Source organism: Euleptes europaea, chromosome 16 (genome assembly GCF_029931775.1).
Source record: "Euleptes europaea isolate rEulEur1 chromosome 16, rEulEur1.hap1, whole genome shotgun sequence".
NCBI lineage: Eukaryota > Metazoa > Chordata > Lepidosauria > Squamata > Sphaerodactylidae > Euleptes > Euleptes europaea.
Window position 1 is genome coordinate 27,706,571 of NC_079327.1, and position 19,590 is coordinate 27,726,160.

Consider the following 19,590-nt stretch of genomic DNA (forward strand, 5'->3'; position numbering starts at 1 on the left):
GGAGGGTGGGGTTTGGGGAGGGACTTCATTGCCATAGAGTCCAATTGCCAAAGGAGCCATTTTCTCCAGGTGAACTGATCTCTTATCAGCTGGAGATCAGTTGTAATAGCAGTTGTAATAGCAGGAGATCTCCAACTAGTTCCTGAAGGTTGGCAACCCTAGCAGCCACTCTTTAATCATCTAGAGCTGAGCATGCCCTCCAGCACTGAAAGAGGTTCTGAAGTTGTGCTGTGATTAGCTGACTCAGATTAAGAAGGTAGTGAAGACCAGGAAGAGGATTTACCTCAGCCTTTCATGCAGCCTCACACATGGCATAAGAAACCTCTCTCCTGCCTTTATCAACTATCTCGGCATCAATCACCAGATGCGTTGTCTTCATTGTCTCCTGAACACCTAGCTTTATAAACACAAGGAATATCACCTTTGAGCAGTCACTCTCTCTCTCAGCCCCACCTACCTCACAGGGTGTCTGTTGTGGGGAGCGGGAAGGTAACTGTAAGACGGTTTGATTCTCCCTTAAGTGGTAGAGAAAGTTGGCATATAAAAACCAACTCTTCATCTTCCTCTTCGTCACTGTAATGCTTTCTATGGAAACCTGGTTATTTGTGTGGCTCCCAGTACAGCACAGTGAGGGCGGGTTCCCCCACATTTCCCCTGCCCCAGTCCCCATGGTAGAGGGAGCTTTCCCAGACTTTTAAAAAATAATTGACATACCAATATACAATTGTATCAATATGCCATTTGGCATTAAAAAAAAAAACTCAAAAAAGCCCACTGGTGCCATGAAGGGGCAAGGAATAGCTGCCATGGGGACAGGGGAAATGGCTGCTATATAAGTGAGCTGGGACAATCTGGATGTTCCGGCCCACACAGCCACTAGCCTGGCTTTGCTGCAATCTTTCTCAAAACGTTGTAGCCCAGTAGGTTTGGGAAAGATCTCTGGGAACTTGAGGGAAACCCTGTTGAAATGCTGTTGAAAAGCAGGGGGCGAACCTGTTTCCCCAAAGCATTGAACCCAGGGCAAATCACCAGTGTGAAAATGGCCATTGTGTCTGCATTATACAGTAGTGATTGCCAGGGAGTTCAGAAGGTTTGAAACTTGCTTACCTTCAGGGATCCCGTCATTATGTCTGTAATGCTATCAACACTGGGCCTTTTGTTATGGGTCTCACTACAAACAGAAATAAGCGAATTAGAGCAAATATCTCACGTCAGAATTTGTTTTCATGTTAATGCTCTGAAATGACTGTAATAGCTTCATTCAGTAGAGCAGCTTGTGTAAATAAATTTTGTTTTTGTTGTTAGGTGGGCGAGGGAAAGATGGCTGCCCTGTCATTACTTTCCCAGAATATTCAGCTTTCAGCGAAATCCCAGAAAAGGATTTTCAGAGTGTTCTGACATACCTCACTAACATCCCCAGGTAAGGCCTGTGCACAAGAAAAAGCGTGTTTATCCAATCAAAGTAAATGCTTAAAAGGGTGTGAAATATACATGTGGGAAGAGTTCAAGAGATTGTAAAAACTGAATTTTTCAAAAAGCATTGTGCGCATAAAGCATGAGCGGCGGACGCTAATCTGGTGCACCGGGTTGGTTTTCCCACTCGTACACATCAGCGGCGGACACTAATCTGGTGAACTGGATTTGTTTTCCCCCTCCTACACATGAAGCCAGCTGGGTGACCTTGGGCTAGTCACAGTTCTCTCAGAATTCTCTCAGTCTCGCCTACCTCACAAGATGTCTGTTGCGGGGAGGGGAAGGGAAGGTGATTGTAAGCTGGGTTGGTTCTTCCTTAAGTGGTAGAGAAAGTCAGCATATAAAAACCAACTCTTCTTTACCTATGCTGTTGTATTTATGAGCCAGTTTCATGCAAAAAAGGTACCTATGCAGTATTAATGCAGTTCAACCCAGTAGCTGGCAGGCCACAGATCACAGTATGATAATAATACCGCACACTGTATGAAATGAAGGCATTGCCGAGTGATAGCAGTGCATAAATTTAGTAAGGAATGTATTTTGAGAGAAGATTCTTCTACTGAAGGCTCTGGTGGGTATAGCTTTGTAAACTTGTTACACCTATACATCTCTCAGTTTGCTTTTTAGTGATCATCTGTCTATGTGAGGATGATATGCCAGTGTTTGCTTTGGCATGCCAAAGGAAAGTTCATGTGAATTGTTTAGCAATATCCTGCCCTGTGTACGATAAAAGTCTTTTTAAAAAAACACCTGTATGGTTTGGTACACTCGATTGTCAAACTATATGTGAGTAACTTACGTAGTCCCTGCCCTCAGTAAACAGGATAATAAACTACGCACAGTGGAAACTGCTGTGCTTCCAGTAAGTAGCCCAAGTCCATTTCTGCATTAATCTCCTGGCAGCACAACTTAAAATCAAACCAAAATTAAAGGGCGTGTAGAGAGCCAAAACTATTTAATGTGGACAGATTTCTTTAGCACCACCAAGCTGCAGTTAGCAGCAAAAGGTGCCCAGGTCGCTGGCCACACAGATATAATCTTCCCACAAACAAGGAAGGTTCTGGCTGCGTCAAAATGACTAGCTTGTGCTGGTCAAAGTCCTGCCCATTTCCTGAAAGTTGCCAATCCCCTTTAAACGTGGTTGGAATGTTGACTGAGCCCTTGCAACAGAGCAGAGCAGATGGGAGTTGAGGCAAAATGCTGTAAAACTGCTGTTTCTCTTCAGATAGGGTTTAGACGTCAGTGAGACAGGTGAGGCAAACCTTGTACTCAGGAGACAACACTTGTCCCAGAGTCTGCCTTCAGGGGAAGCAGGATGGTGAAGTATGGTATCCAGGAAAGACTCACATTTAATGATTCTGCATCACTTATTAGACTTCCAGGGTTGGAGGAAATTAACTGGAGAGGTTTTGGCCCTATTCTAAAGTACTCTGGTAGCTTTGAACTGGGATTCAGCGACCCGGGGTCAAGTCATTCATAATTTTCCCTCAGTGCAGATTGGCTGTTATTTGATTACTATGCTCAGAATATCTTTTTTAATTATTAACTATTACTTATAAGTCCAACAAAAGCTGAGTGTGCTACAAGTGTAAATATTGTCAAGCATAACTGATGTTTCCTAAGCCTTTAACCCTTTCCAGGGGAATAAATAGACCATTTATGCATGGCTGTTTCCTCATGGTCACCCCGCTAACTACTTCAAGGTTTTTGATTATGCATGCATTTTCTGACCGCCAGAGGTCACCTTGCTCTCCCCGAGTGTTTCCACACGTTTTGCCCAGGTTTTCTGGATGCTGGCTCTGTTCATGCTGTATTGGAGAGTGAGTCAGGTACTTTGCCACAGAGAAGCCTTTTTGGTTCCCTTCGACCATCGCTGTTTTTTCTGAGAATGTGTAGTTCTGTCCTTACTTCTAAATTTTGAATTCAGTTTTTGCATGAACCACTAGAGGCTGCTGTTGGATGTGGAATACCAATATTTGTTTCTTTATGTACTGTGCTGCACCTTTTGCGGGAACTCATCTTGAATTAAAAGGAAATGGGGAGCCTGCTTGTTTCAGGAAGGGAACGTGAACAAGAAATGGGAGAATAATATGCTTCATGCTTTTATGTCTGACGTTACTTAATCTGTTTGATAATTTCCTTAGCATTAGCTGTACTTTTTTGTGTGTGTGTGCACTTTCTCATATTTTAGAAGTGCTCAGAAAAGTGATAAGATTTTTATTAATCATAAAGGGCAAAATAGAAGAGCATTTAACATTGTTTGGCTTGCTTTGGTAACGGAGAATGGATTGTACGAGGTCATTGTAGCATAAGAACCATGGCAGCTGGCCTTGGTGTTATTTTTTGCAGTGAAAATATGGAAGTCAAGATAGATTACTCTGGGGATACTTTCTTGGTAGTGAAAGCCAATCCAGACAGAAACAGTGGTTACATCTGAACATGCCATTTGATGGATTATGACTGGCAGAAAAGTTGTTTTCATTCAGGAGTCGTCCCAAAAACTTTCATAGAAGTAGAGTCATAAGAATAATAAGCAGCCGTTTTTTGGTTCTTTCTCGGGCTGATTCTGTTCATCATAACATCTTCTTTATTGGCCTTGATTGTCATGTTGGTTCTGTTACATCTAAAAATGATGCACGCACGAGGCCTAGCCTGGACTCTGCAACTCAGATGAAGTTTGCAGGTTTAAAGTCGCTCACTAGAATTGAACACTTCTTATCCTCTACTGAAGCATTTTCATTATTTTATTATGAATACTTGATCAAATCAAACCTGAACTGACCCTAGAAGCTAAAATGACTAAACTGAGGCTATCGTATTTTGGTCACGTCATGAGACAAGAGTCACTGGAAAAGACAGTCATGCTAGGAAAAGTTGAGGGCAGCAGGAAAAGAGGAAGACCCAACAAGAGATGGATTGACTCAAAGAATAAAGGAAGCCACAGCCTTCAATTTGCAAGATCTGAGCAAGGCTGTCAAGGATAGGACATTTTGGAGGACTTCCATTCATAGGGTCGCCATGAGTCGGAGGCGACTTGACGGCACTTAACACACACACACTACCACCCACTGAATGAGCAATGTTTTAAAATAATAGATTACAATACATATCTTCAGAATTAAATATTGAGTTACAGTTCCCATGTGAGATTTCTTTTTTTTTGTTACCTTCTTTTTTTACATATAGATTGTTCTTTGAATAAATACACAGAAATCCCAATTTATAGCCAGTCGTTTCTCATTGGAGTGCAGAAATCATAGTTTTAAAAAATATATATGTCTAAGATTAATAGTCAAAGGTCAGACAATAACTGAATTGGAGAATAAGTGATGATAATAATTCCAGAATTCTGCCAAAAATGTTCTGGACTTAATTCTTAAATCTCCTATCATATAACTTTAGTAACATGTTTTTTGGTTTCTTATAAAATCAATTTTTTTTACTTTGTCTAAATGCATTTTAATTGCTATGTTCACCTCTAAAAATGTAACTATCAATTTCTCAATATGAAACTGCTGCACTATATGCTTCTTTAGCATACATATCTTAGTTTTCACTATCTGATTAGTGGGGAGGAAAGTTGAAAATAGAAAACACAAATTTAGTTGTAAACAAAAGAAAATATAATCAGACAGAAACATCCATGCAATAATCCATGCAATAATAAAGGGGTATTCATGGCTATTATTTAGAATGGATCCTAGTCATGCTGCATACCTGTACTCTCTAGTATCAGAGGAACATGCCTATTATTTTGGGTGCGGTGGAACACAGGCAGGATGGTGCGGCTGCAGTCGTCTTGCTTGTGGGCTTCTTAGAGGCACCTGGTTGGCCACTGTGTGAACAGACTGCTGGACTTGATGGGCCTTGGTCTGATCCAGCAGGTCCTTTCTTATGTGCTTATGTTCTTAATGCCTTAAACATCGAACTCTTCAGTGGTATATTATCATATATTAATTATCATCGAAATTATGTATCCTTGAAAATAAGCTGTATATGACTTGGCTCCAACCAGTTTCTCTGCTGGTGATGAAGGGAGGAGAGAGTCCCCTTTGACCAGGGCTGTGTCGATGAGAGCCATGTACAATAGGGGCTGTAATAAGGAGGGGAATTAGGACAGCTTGAACAAAAAAGTTGGTGGAATCCAGCCCTGTGTCTAAAGTATACAGAGGAATCTAATGCTGCATTTTATCTTAAATACTATACATTTTGAGAGAGGTTTCTTCCCCAGGGCCCCTCCACATTTCTGTTAGAAAAAAATGGGGGGGGATACAGAGGGGGCAAATTAGCCAACACTTTTTCCAGTTTTTTTTCTGGGCCATTCAATCTCAATACAAAACATGGAGTGGAATTCTAAATGAACATTCAGAGAATTCTAAAAGGCTGGTGAGGCATGTTTGCCAAAACTATCCTGATTTTTCCTGGCAAGACTTTTCTTCTATATGTTTTCATGTCTATGTTTAAAATACTTTCCATAGAGTACCTGAAACAGATTTGGGCCTCAAGCAGCTTGCCAACCCTGTAACCTGAGCAGCCATTTGTGGTGAAAAATGTTAGCCTATGGGAAGACATGAATATGTGGCTTATGCCTGTCATGTCCTACACCTTCTGCAGATAGGCTGCAGATTGCCTCTGCCCAGAAGCTGTAGGGCTGCCACAGAAGGAGGCATACCCTACTTGTCACCTGCATCCAGAGAGGACTGCAGATCACCTTGTAGTCATGGGGCAAGCTCAGAAGGAAGTATCTCCTCCCGCCCCGTACTAATGTTGCTACCATCCATGGCCAGAACAGGCTATAGCCCTCCTCAGAGATAGGGGGAGTGACACAGGAGGCAGATACTTGGGACAGCAAACTTATTTCACCCAGCCCTAGGTTCCCCCACCCCTTGTGATGCTCACTACCTTCTAACCCTCCATTAAGGGGCAAATCTTTCTGATGAGGCATATTTTTGCTAGAAGAGTAACAATTTCACATTTGCAGAGAACTGTTTGGACCCAATTACCTGTTAATTTGTCAGTACTAGAACTTTCTCCATTGTCATCTCTATTTGACTTAGGCCTTTATGGGGGCGGGGGGAGTTCAGACTTCGTTATCTGCATTTTATTCAAAGAAGGCTGACTTTAAAAAAAGAACAGTTTCTTCACAGTCTTCCTATTCTCTTCCTTTCTTGCCTTTGTCTAAGGGTCAGTCTACCTTCCTGACTGACTTCCTTCTTCTGATGTATTTAAAGAAAAGTTTCTCTCTGTATTTTTAGCAATGTGTTCCTTGCTTTTTTCCTTATTGGCAAACAAATGGAAATTGAGAATTTTATGGTGAATCTTCATGGTCTCCGTGCAACCTCACATGGGAACTGCGCATGCGCAGGCCAGCTGTGGAGAAATTAGTTGGAAAGCTTCTAGAAAGGGGGCGCTCCCCCTCCCCTCCATCTTGTGCCGGAGCCAGTGGCTCTTCCTTCCCAAATGGACATGTGACGGAGGGATGAGGGAGCGGCTGTCCCTCAGTTATCTCTTTGCTTACTACCTATGCTAACAGTTTCTTGCACTACTATGTTCTGTTTCTAATCTGAGTTTGCATTTTATCTGGCCTTCTATTATAGAGGCTTTGGGTAACTTCCACCTGTCTGAAGATATTTATCTTGAATTTGCCTTTCAGCTGCTTTCTAACCTTTTTTTTTTTTTAAGACGTATCCTCGATAAAATTAATGGTGGATTATACAGGATTTTATGGGCAATTTCAAATTATGTACATTTTCAGATTCAAAGCTTATTTTAGCCAATGACCATAACATTAACCATAGTTACTATAAAATAGCATTAAAATAATAACATTCCACTACAGAATATCATATAATAAAATGCCACATATTCATCTTGCAATTAACCACAAAAGGGGGCGTTCCCAGAGTGAGAGGGTTTTGGGAGCTGATTAAAGTCAGCCCCGCCCCTGGGGATGCCCCTTGTGGTGCCAATGCGAGCCCTTGTGGCAGAGATACACTCCCACCACGGCTGCTTTGGTGCCAGCATGGTGCGGCTGCGCTGCTCCCCGGCACAGGCGTAACTGGCCCTGTGCCAACGTTAGTGCCAGTTTAGCCAGCACAAGTGGCACTACCGTCGGCTTAGGGGTCACGCCGGCTCCTAACTCCCTTCACCCCCACTTGTGAATTGCCCTGCCCATTAATACATATAAAATGTAGATATTTATTTGCATGTTTTATCCAACTATGTAATATGTAAGAGAGAGTAAATTAAGAGAGAGTAAATGTTATTTTATATCAAAATGATTGGATTAGACAGCTCTTTTCTACAGAGTAGCCTTACTCCGAAGGAAAAGACTCCTCCACCTAAATGGAAGGTGGTTATAGGACCTACCCCAGTATTGTTTGGCACTTCAGTATTTACGGCAATGAGAAACCATCATGATTTGCTTTCCAGGTTCAAAAAAGTATGGAGAAGACAGCTTAGCCATATATTGGGTTTTTGTAATATATTGTGTTTTTGTCCAAATTAGGGCTGTCAAAAAAAAAAAAATTCGGTACAGTTCGGATTCGGCCGAATTTGACCCTTGTGGGGTCGGTACGGTCCGAAGTCCGAACTCCCCCGCTTCGGATCCCCGGTAATTCGGGGGGATCCGGAGTTCGGGGGAAAATTCGGCCGAAGCGCGCCTTCAGGGATTCCCTGAAGGCGCGCGGGGGCCCTTTAAACTGATCTGAGCCTCCCAGCTGGGAGGCGCAGATGAGTTTAAAGGGCAGCCCGCCCCCCTTCAGCGGGCTCCGCTGGAGAGGCGCGGGCTGTCATTTAAACTCATCTGAGCCTCCCGGGCGGGAGGCTCAGATGACTTTAAATGACAGCCGCGCCTCTGCAGCGGAGCCCGCTGGAGAGGCGCGGCTGCCCTTTAAACTCATCTGCGCCTCCCGGCCGGGAGGCACAGATGAGTTTAAAGGACAGCCCGCCTCCCTTCAGCGGGCTGCCGTGAAGGGGGGGGGTTGTCCTTTAAACTCATCTGTGCCTCCCGGCCGGGAGGCACAGATGAGTTTAAAGGATAGCCCGCCTCCCTTCAGTGGGCTGCCGTGAAGGGGGGGGTTGTCCTTTAAACTCATCTGTGCCTCCCGGCCGGGAGGCACAGATGAGTTTAAAGGACAGCCCGCCTCCCTTCAGCGGGCTGCCGTGAAGGGGGGGGGGTTGTCCTTTAAACTCATCTGTGCCTCCCGGCCGGGAGGCACAGATGAGTTTAAAGGATAGCCCGCCTCCCTTCAGTGGGCTGCCGTGAAGGGGGGGGGGTTGTCCTTTAAACTCATCTGTGCCTCCCGGCCGGGAGGCACAGATGAGTTTAAAGGACAGCCCGCCTCCCTTCAGCGGGCTGCCGTGAAGGGGGGGGGGGTTGTCCTTTAAACTCATCTGTGCCTCCCGGCCGGGAGGCACAGATGAGTTTAAAGGATAGCCCGCCTCCCTTCAGTGGGCTGCCGTGAAGGGGGGGGGTTGTCCTTTAAACTCATCTGTGCCTCCCGGCCGGGAGGCACAGATGAGTTTAAAGGACAGCCTGCCTCCCTTCAGCGGGCTGCCGTGAAGGGGGGGGGTTGTCCTTTAAACTCATCTGTGCCTCCCGGCCGGGAGGCACAGATGAGTTTAAAGGACAGCCCGCCTCCCTTCAGCGGGCTGCCGTGAAGGGGGGGGGGGTTTGTCCTTTAAACTCATCTGTGCCTCCCGGCCGGGAGGCACAGATGAGTTTAAAGGACAGCCCGCCTCCCTTCAGCGGGCTGCCGTGAAGGGGGGGGTTGTCCTTTAAACTCATCTGTGCCTCCCGGCCGGGAGGCACAGATGAGTTTAAAGGATAGCCCGCCTCCCTTCAGCGGGCTGCCGTGAAGGGGGGGGGTTGTCCTTTAAACTCATCTGTGCCTCCCGGCCGGGAGGCACAGATGAGTTTAAAGGATAGCCCGCCTCCCTTCAGGGGAGCCCGCTGAAGGGAGGCGGGCTGCCCTTTAAACTCATCTGAGCCTCCCAGCTGGGAGGCGCAGATCAGTTTAAAGGGCAGCCCGCGCCTTTCAGCGGGCTGCCCTGAAGGGGGGGCCGAATTGGCCGAATTTATTCGTGAACTCCCGAACTCGCTGAATTCGGCCCCCCCGGTTGCCCGCCAGATTTGAGTTCGGATCCGTCCGAACTGAAAATCACCGAATCAGGGGAAATTCGGTTGATTTTCAGTTCGGACCGAACCGAATTGACAGCCCTAGTCCAAATGTTATGTTTCAATTATTAATTATATTTTAATTTTTTGTCATGATTGTTATAAACAGCTGTGCTCATCAGACATGTGACTCTTCGGCTGACCTCACTGAAAATAGCACAAAAGCTGGAATATGGCTCCGAGATATTGTTGTTCTCGTCTAAATAGCTAAAGTTCATGGTATTTTTATTCCAAGATGACAGTAATGTCTGTTATAAAAGAACAACTCATGTTGCTTGCTTTTGAGCTATAAAATACTGAGATTTGAAGTGAAGTTCTAATGCGCAATATACCAGTACAGCTAGGGTTTTGTTATAAGTGGTCATATGAGGTTATCTCTGCCAGTAATTCATAATAAACAGATCAGAACATTGCTGTAGAATACAGGTTCAAAGAAAAAGTATAGCATTTTAAAATCTGATCTGTACAGTCTGAAGCTCAGTCCTCAGTGTAAACACTTCTCTTCTAGGGATTATAGGGGAGTTGTATTGTTTTGCTCTCCCAAGTTGAATGTGCAGTGTAGTCCACCTCAAGACTGTTCTTCTGTACAGTGGTTTGCCAGCAGTATTTCGCCAGTCAGATATTATGCTTCTTGAACTTTTAGCAGTGTGTTTTAGCTAATAGCAAAGTTTTTCATCAAAAACAACAACAACAACAAACCCTGGACTTTTTCCCTTGGAAAATAAACCTCAAAGTTACTATTATATTGATAATGTATGTCAAAGTACTGCTGCAGTAATATTTCAGAAGAAATATTCAGCATCTGATACATCATTTACCACCACCCATACCTTGGAGAGTGCAGTGACCTTTTTCTAAATGACTTAGCAGTTGCTTCCACAGGTCCTCTGGGGCAAGTTCGTTTCTAAAATCCCAGGGTTTATACATTCCCACCCTTTCCCTTAAGTACATGAGATCATATGTCAGTCTTACAAGTAAAAGGCAAAGTAGATAATTTCATTATAACCTAGAACTGAAAATTTGATAAATGAAAAGTTCAGCCATTTCTCTGTGCTGCAGGATTGAATGAGAGGTGTCCTGAGGAGATTGGGGAAGAGGAGAGAAGGATCATTCTAACACACTGCCTTACTGATCAAGGGGGTTGCTTCTGGGTATTTGCAGAATCTGAATATTACCTATTTTGTCTTTCCAACTTATTTTTTTCTGATTTACCTTCATAGTTTTATTTATTGAAGCTATACAGCATTGCAAGGCAGGGCATACTGAAACTTACTTATCCAAACCATATTGTCCTTCATCTCTCTCTCTTTCTCTCTCTGTGTGTGTATTTCTAACTTGACATCCTTTGAGTTATTGACCTCCTGTTGAGCCATAGGCAGGAACTGTAGTTAATAGCAATTCTTCAAGCTAGAAAACTCTGCAAATTACTGTACATTAGAATTATTTAACCTATATAAATGATGCAAGCACTGATTGATCTAATAAAATAGACTTGATTGAAGTCTAATGTTCAGCATCTGCAGAATTTATAATAGAAAGTACCCCTGCATGCACATTGTGTTAAAATGAAAACTGGTACCATGGTAGAAGAAAAGGAAGAACAGGATTGATAGGATATTGGCAAGCAATAGGATTGATAGGGTACTGACAAACAAGGAATCCACCCAATGTGTGCCATTTATTTTGTAGACCTGTAGTGCTGATTGAATGAGTATAAGGCCAACCTGAGAAATTAGCAGTGGCTGAACATGGACTGACACAAACAGGACAGAGGGTCTTATTCCAAGACACTGAAAGACTGGACAATTCTGCCAACTATTTTGTCAGATTGCACAGAGAAGCCATTGAAATTCATAAACATCAGCACAACTTTAACAGAAAAGAAGAGAGTTTAAGAATGAATAAGGCTTGGCTTCCTGTCCTGAAAACCTCCAGACTAACAAAGACTACAGTCCACAATAGCCATTCAGATTAGCTTTGGATTTCACACATTAACAGATCACTTCAGGATACAATGGTTCCATATTAACATACCACACCCTCATTTGCACATTATCTTGATACTTACAGGACAATGATTAGCACATTACCTTTGATACTTTTTGCAGGACAATGATTCAGCTCAAACCCAACCCCTTTCTGACTGTATATTACTCTTCCTACACACTTGACACTGAGAGACACTGTCCTTCAGTGTAACTCCTCTGAAGATGCCGGCCACAGCTGCTGGTGAAACGTCAGGAAAGAAAATAACAAGACCATGGTCACACAGCCCGGATAACCTACAAGAACCTATAAGGAGGGACTTTTCTCTGAAATACTTATACAGAATAATTAGCATGCAAGTGCTTCCACATTAAAAAGTTTTCACCTTTGAGAAAGGGAAGTGGGGCCAATTCATGCTTTCTTCACTCTGCATGTTTTTCCCACAGAGTGCTTTCAAACCAATGTTTTCTCATGTGAAATCTGAGGTAGTTCAGCCTCTGCATGATGCTTTCAGTGTCTCAGTTATGTACATTTGAATCTCTGAATTGTGATAGATTGACCATATAAAAGATAGGATTAGGTACAGGGGCTGTCATATGTAGTTGTCTTTTAGTGCAGAATGCTCATTATTTAAAGTTTGATGATTTTAGTGTGGAATTGCATTGGGCTATTCTCTAGTTCTTTTCAGGCACAGTGGACAGCATAGACCTTTAGTACAGAAGCCATATATGAAAGGAAAATTATGTGTTGCCCTATTTCCACAAAATAGTGACTGCATGTGTCAGGAGCATTCCTGTTGGTGGGGTCCCAGTATGTATGGTTGTGACATCTTAAAAGGACTTATATCCACCACACTTTTTATTTATGGTAATGTGTACAGAAGAATGTATGTTAAAATTTCTGCATATATAGTAAAAAAACACCCTTGTTTGTTGTATTAATATATTATATTAACACAGAAAAAGAGGTCTAAGGTAGTTGATGATAGAGATCTTCTAATCTGTCTTAATCTTCTTTGAAATTTTGGATTTGAGGCCCCAATTGGCTGCTTTAGACAGCTCCGTGCATAGGAGTTTATTACATATTCTACCGCTAAAAATTACAGTGCTTAGGAAACCTCAAAACGCTTTCTTCTGAAAATGGACGGCATGTGTTTGTGTAGAATTCAAGTACATACAGCATGCTACACAAAATATCTGCAGAATGCACAGTGACTTGCCTAAAAAATGTTATTTTTCATGGTTTAGCTGCTCTCACAATTTTATGGAAATCTCAGTTGTTTTCATTTTTTCCATTGAAATAATGTATCTCTTTAAAATATTAAATGCTGTTACTATTAATATTTCAAATTGCACTAAAAAGGGGTTTAGAAAGTGTTTGCACTATTGGATCACATAAACATCAGCATCCTGGTTCTTTAGCAACCTGCAGCACAGCCACATATATTAATGCTTTTTAGCTGTAAGTTCTGTATCAGAATGTACCCTGTACAACTTAAATGTACTGTGGGTGCAATGACCTGTTCAGGTTCATGGAGTGAGTATTTGTTTCATAAATGCAGGGCTGGGCTAGTCCATTATATTAGTAACACAGCTAGGTAGTGGTTCAACGATATTAAGGTTAGTTCCCCAGGACCATAATAGTGCAGACATTGGTGTTCTGTACTCCTGTAACTGAAACATGCTAGGTGTTTATCTCAGAACAGAGGAGTAATAGTCTAGTCATCAGTTGGAGGAACCTGTAGAATATTAGTAGTTGAGCAATAGGCAGGACTGAACACAAAACACCATAGGATGAGAGTACTGTAGCTTTTAGTATTTAACAGAAGAAAGAATGTGCTTTAGGAATAGTGAAATGATGCTCCAGAATATGGTTTAACAAGAATGAATGAAACTGCCGTACACTGAATCAGACCATTGGTCCATCAAGGTCAATATTGTCTACTCAGACTGACAGCTGCTGTCCAGGGTCACAGGTCTGTCACATCACCTACTATTTGATCCTTTTAATTGGAAATGAGCCTGATGCATACTTACATTCTGAACAGGGGCAGATAGGAAATGAAAATGGCCACAGTGGAATAAGCCAAGCTGCGTGGCCCTTGTGGTAGTACAAACCAGGGCTATAGAGGCCAGTCAGCTGAGCAGTTCCAGCAGTGGGCCTTAACTCTTCTATTGCTTCGTTAACCTCTTGCTTCGCCTTTAGTCTTGCATTGCCACTCTGAGCCTTTGACGCCTGTATTCCAGAGGCTTTGGTGACCCATTTGATCAGTCCAATGGCAGCACTGGCTGTTCCTCAGGCACAGCTGAATCCCCTGAGCCAGAAGGCTGGGAACACATTGAGGTCTCTTTGTCCTGTGGCTGCTCTGCAGCCTGCTGCTGTTCCTCTGTTCTCACCCTGCTTTCTTCCTCCACTCTTCCTCATCTGAGAGTGTCTCCACAGGCTGACCCATGACACCTAGTCCATCTCTGCTAATAGTGAACATTTTGAACTTGGATATATACAGTGAGGGGGAAAAGTATTTGATCCCCTGCTAAATTTGCCCGTTTGCCCTCTGACGAAGAAATCACTAGTCCATAATTTTAATGGTAGGTTTATTGTAGCTGTAAGAGACAGAATAACAACAGGAAAACCCCCAGAAACCCAGAAGACAAAAGTCAGAGATTGATGTGCACTATAATGAGTGAAATAAGGATTTGATCCCCTATCAACCAGCCAGATTAGGGTTAGGGTTAGGGTTCTGCTGTTGACAGAAGCAATCCATCAGATTCCAAACTAGCCACCATGACCAAGACCAAAGAGCTGTCCAAGGATGTCAGGGACAAGATTGTAGACCTGCACAAGGCTGGACTGGGCTACAAGACTATTGCCAAGCAGTTTGGTGAGAAGCTGACAACCCTAACCCTAACTGTCAACCTGGGTTTCTGGAGGTTTTCCTGTTGTTATTCTGTCTCTCACAACTACAATAGACCTACCATTAAAATTATGGACTGGTCATTTCTTCGTCAGAGGGCAAATTCAGCAGCGGATCAAATACTTTTTCCCCTCACTGTATAGTGGACTGAAAATTCTAATGATTTAATTTATTTGTTTAGACCTTTTTGGGCCACAGCCCCCTTGGTTCTACAAACTCAACCCCAGCACCCCCTGCCCTATATAAAAATATTATTCAAAATAGGGGTAGGGCCTATTTAGTTAGCATGACTAACTAAAGAAGATAATAACAATAAAATTTCAAAACAGTTACAATTGCACATTTATTCAAAATCAAATTAAAACTTTTTAATTGAAATTTATTCAATGAAACGGATGAACTTGATCCAGTGGTACCAGCTCTTCAAAGTCGGGGGGGGGGGATCTGATTCGGTTTCCACCGAATTTGCCAGCATGGTGCCATAGCTTGATCTATTGTAAATTAGTGAACAACACAGTTGAAGGCCCCACCTCTAGTGCCCCCTGCTGCCCTCTTGCCTCTTAGTGCCCCCCTAGGTAATCCCACCCCCCAGGGTGTGGAACTCCCCACTTTGGGAACCACTGGTTTAGACCAAGATGCTACTCAAACATCTACTGGAAAGCAGATGGGGTGGGACTGTCAAAATCGTTTTAAGCTGCTCAGTATTTTTATGCTCTGGGCTTTTAATGCTGGGTTTTAATTATTATTGCCTTTATAAATAACTGAGAAAATTTATGCCTGTCAAAGTGATGATTGTGGAAGGAAGAGGTATGTGTCCTAATAGATTTTCATGTAAATAATCCAGATATGAAATACTAAGTGTTTATTTTGCTGCTTTGAAAGCTAGATGTGAAGACAGTATTTTCATAACAATTAATAAAGAAACGTCATAAAATTAGCCACTATAGAAAATGCAAAAAAAGAAAGCCATCTGCATGCTAGCACAAGCAGGCAGAAATCCTTACACAGTGCTTGTGCACAATGTGTGTTCCTTTTTGGGGGTCGAATAATCCTCAAGATTGGCCACAGTATTAAAACAGAACTGAAATAATCTGTAAATATACTCAAAAACAATCAGGAATTCCAGCCCTTCTGGCCCATGCTTGCCTGTCACTTCCATTACATTGCAATTGGCTAACAGTCAGTTGCTGGCATTACACAATTGGTTTGTATGCAAAATTATAACATGGGAACAGATCTCTTTATTTGTACTCTGCGTTTGTAGTACACACAGCTGAACAGAGCAAGAAAACACAGATCCCGTACGGGAGCTTTCACAGATTTCCATTTCAGAAAAACAGTTTTTTCCTTCACCTTTGCCGTACGTACGACTTAAGGAATTCCTGCCTTGATTTATGCAGACTTTGGAAAAGCAGTTCTTGAAAATGCAGAAGACCAAAGCGATCTCAGTGATGCGTGGAACCAGGATCCTAAAGTTTGCGTTTCAGGGGATTAAAAAATATTGATGAGATAAAACTGGTGTGTCAGCAAGAGAAGGTTAAAGGAAGAAGAAAGGGAAATGTTTTTCATTCTGAATAGGATATTATTGACCCTGATATATTTTGTATCAGAAAAAGCAGCACCATAAATCCTGAAAAAATGGAAATGGAAGCATATTTGTACACCTGATTCATAAAACCTGGCTACCTCTGGACAGTGGCAATGGATGTTTTGACTATCTAAAGTTGAGATTCTTCATTATTGGGGCATATATTCCATTTTTATTGCCAGTCTCTGTGACTTTTAAAAGGATCTTTGCTCATTGGAATACTGCTGCTTGAGTTTTGGAACCTCTTGTATAATTTTACATAATTGTGTCTTCCTTTCTCCCTGCCCTTCTCCCCTTAGTGCACAAGATGCTGGGATTGGATTTATACTTGTCATAGACCGCAGACAAGACAAATGGACGTCAGTTCAAGCATCTATACTACGAATTGCGGTGAGCTCTTATGCAATTAAGACTTGTTGAATCCCTTGGCAAACCTTCCTGTTCAGCATATAAATTGTATCAGAAACATAAAATAATCTATTTTCTGAGGCGCTTGAGTGTTCCCATTTTTCATTAAAAAAACTATTTTATATAATCATTCATTCTAACTTTAATTTTATAGTACATGTTAGAACATGTTATAGTTATTAATATTATGCTTAGCATAATACACACAATAGAGGCAGAAGTAATCCATAATAATATAGTTTACTTTTTAAAAAAATCTGAAGTTTGTGGAAACTGCTGCATTATCAATGAGAGTGTAAGTGAACTTTACCTTCTAGAATTGTGTTGTTTGTGTAAAGCTGGGCTTCAAATCGTACCATGATAGAGAAGTATTTACCTTATTCAGTTTCTTAAACCTATAGGAAAGCTTACTTCTAACAATGCATTTCAGTAAAAGGAAAATTAGCTGGTCTTAGATGAAGCATAACTGGCATTTTACATGGGTTAGTTAGCATACTTTCTAATTATATTGAATAATGCAAAACAGTAATTATATCAGTAAAGGTTCCTTTTGTGTTACATAAAGCAGCAAATCAGAAGCTTTAGTTTTCTCTAACAATGTAAAAGAAATAGAAGGGGAAATGTTTTTGCTCAAGCAGTACACTCGTCATATTTTTTGCCTTTTGCTTTCATTTGTGCCTCATTTTCAGGTTCTTTATCATTATTTAGTAGTAAATGCAAAACTACAGCCAGCTTGTATGTATAAGCCTATGTGGTTTCTTTTTAATACCTGGAAGGCAATAAGAATCACCATAAAGTCGCTTGTCACTTTGACATTGATTGAATTCCCTCTTCCTCAGGGCTTCCTGTGTTTCAGAAACAAGAAGTCTCTTCTTTTCTTTCTTTTCCATAGCATAATTGCTGACTATTTAATTTAGGAAACAGGGGACTTTTTGGTAACCTGTTTTCAGAGAGAACGTTAGATCACAATCTGAGAATATTCTAATTATCAGCAATAAAATAAATCTTGAGCTCTAGGTCTAGTTGTATTATACAACAAGAAAATAAGGGCTGATTCTGAAATAACCATTGATTGTTATCTGCTAGTAGCCTGAGAAAATAATGAGTGCATTCATTTTGGAGGACTAGCACTGAAATGCAAAGCAGTATTGATTCAGTGTCATAATCCAAACCATATTTTGGGAGACTGGCAATATGGTCTCTTTTGTTTCCCACCTTCTCCTAGCTCACCCTCATGCCCCAGTTTGTTCCCTGCAATAACAATAGTTGACTTGGTGTCAGGATTGCCTCTGAAGTAGGGTTGGCAAGCTCCAAGTACTAGCTGGAGATCTCCTGCTATTACAACTGATCTCCAGGCAACAGATCAGTTCCCCTTGAGAAAATGGCCGCTTTGGCAAATGGACTCTGTGGCATTAAAGCCTCTTTTTTCGCCAAACCCTGCCCTCCCCAGGCTCCACCCCCAAAATCTCCAAGTATTTCCCAACCCAGAGCTGGCATCCCCACTCTGAATGGTTGAGCCCAACAACTCCCTTCTGCTAAGTGAGCGGGGGGGTCGCCTTTTGCCAGAGCAAGGCTTGCTCTTTGGAAGGGTGTTGTTGTATACAGCCTCGTGACTTGAAATTACAGTTTAGATGAAATTCCTAGTTACAGTAACCATATCTTGCCTGATTCAGATGTCACTGGAAGCTAAGAAACCAGGAAAGGGAGTCAGTACTTGAGACAGGAACAAGGAGGGGGATGCAGAATGGTCCTTATCTCCAAACCATGGTTTGCCGAATCAGGAATGTGATATCTGAACTGAGCCAGTGTAGTGCAGTGGTTAGAGTGTTGACTAGGATCTGGGAGACCCTGGTTTGAATGCCTAATCTACCATGGAAGCTTGGAGGGTGACCAGTCACACACATTCAGCCTGACCTACCTCACAGAGATATTGTGAGGATAAAATGGAGGGGAGGAGAACAATGTAAGCTGCTTTGAGTCCCCATTGAGGGGGGAAAAGGCGAGGTATAGATGAAGTAAATAAATAAAATAAATCATTCTATGACAATGATGAGTCTTATGTCTAATTTTTAAAAGTAAAGAGCAATTTAATGTAGGCATCCCTTGGTGCTTTTCCACTTGGCACTTTCTTACTTGGGCCTCAGCTGGAATATTGCTTCCATTTGAGGCATGACAGATGTTAAACAAGTTGGCCAGGATCACAGAAGAGCAGTAAAGATGATTGGAGTGCAGGGCATGTAAGGTGATATCAAAGGGCCTGACTAGGTTTGGCATAAATACAGGCTGTAAAGGAAGCAATGTGGTTGCGTATAAATACTTTAATTGCACTGGTTGGGGTACGACACGGTACTGGGCCTTCTTGAAGCTTTACTTAAGGATGATTTTCTGTGTTCTCAGCCATTAACACACACTCTGCTGATAACAATAGATATTAGGTTTGAATTTTTGCAGTAAATCAGGCTAAAACCTAACCTATTTTTTTAGATTTAATTTAACAGATCATTGTAGATATTGTTCCAAATATTTTCCCATCAGCTACACAGACACACCTTCTGTGTCTGTGTACCTTCTGAACATACCTCCTCCAGTGGTACATATTTCCATATGTACTTACAGTTCTTATCCAACCAGCAATGTCCTCTGGTTCTCTCCCTCCCTTGATTAATTAGTAATAATTAGCTTTACAGGTATTTTTCTTTAAAAATAGCCTCTAGTTATCTTTGTTTCCTCCTTAATATGTGGTAGAACTTAGTTGTCATTCGTCTCCCACACAGTCCCCCCTATTTTGCCAAATTCATATTTGCCATTGTTGTCTTTGAAGAAGCTGCTGCCTGCAAAAGAGAGAAGCATTGTTAAACACCCACATCTTTGTTTGCCAGTGCTCTGTGGGTACTCTGTGGCCAGTGTTGATCCATTGCCGTGCATATCCAGCTCTTTACAGGAGTCCTTACAGAGTCTGTATTGGGGGGGTGTCTTTGGGAATTTCAGTGGTTTGGCTTTCCTTCTGTGGTGACTTTTGATCATGTACAGTTTGGATGTACC

At 42.1% G+C, this 19,590-nt stretch overlaps 2 protein-coding genes across 3 annotated transcripts in view; one reads left to right on the forward strand and one right to left on the reverse strand.

Annotated features, from left to right (window-relative positions):
* PCID2 (PCI domain containing 2) overlaps positions 1 to 19,590 on the reverse strand; it is a 279,698-nt gene that overhangs the window by 141,050 nt on the left and 119,058 nt on the right. The gene's annotated exons all lie outside the window — the stretch shown is intronic.
* The window catches only part of MCF2L (MCF.2 cell line derived transforming sequence like), a 130,721-nt gene that overhangs the window by 66,571 nt on the left and 44,560 nt on the right, over positions 1 to 19,590 (forward strand). For both annotated transcript variants that reach the window (XM_056862003.1, XM_056862004.1), the window contains exons 3-4: positions 1,306 to 1,420; positions 16,440 to 16,530. In XM_056862003.1, coding sequence (XP_056717981.1) covers positions 1,306 to 1,420; positions 16,440 to 16,530 — 206 coding nt within the window. The remainder of the gene's footprint in view (positions 1 to 1,305; positions 1,421 to 16,439; positions 16,531 to 19,590) is intronic.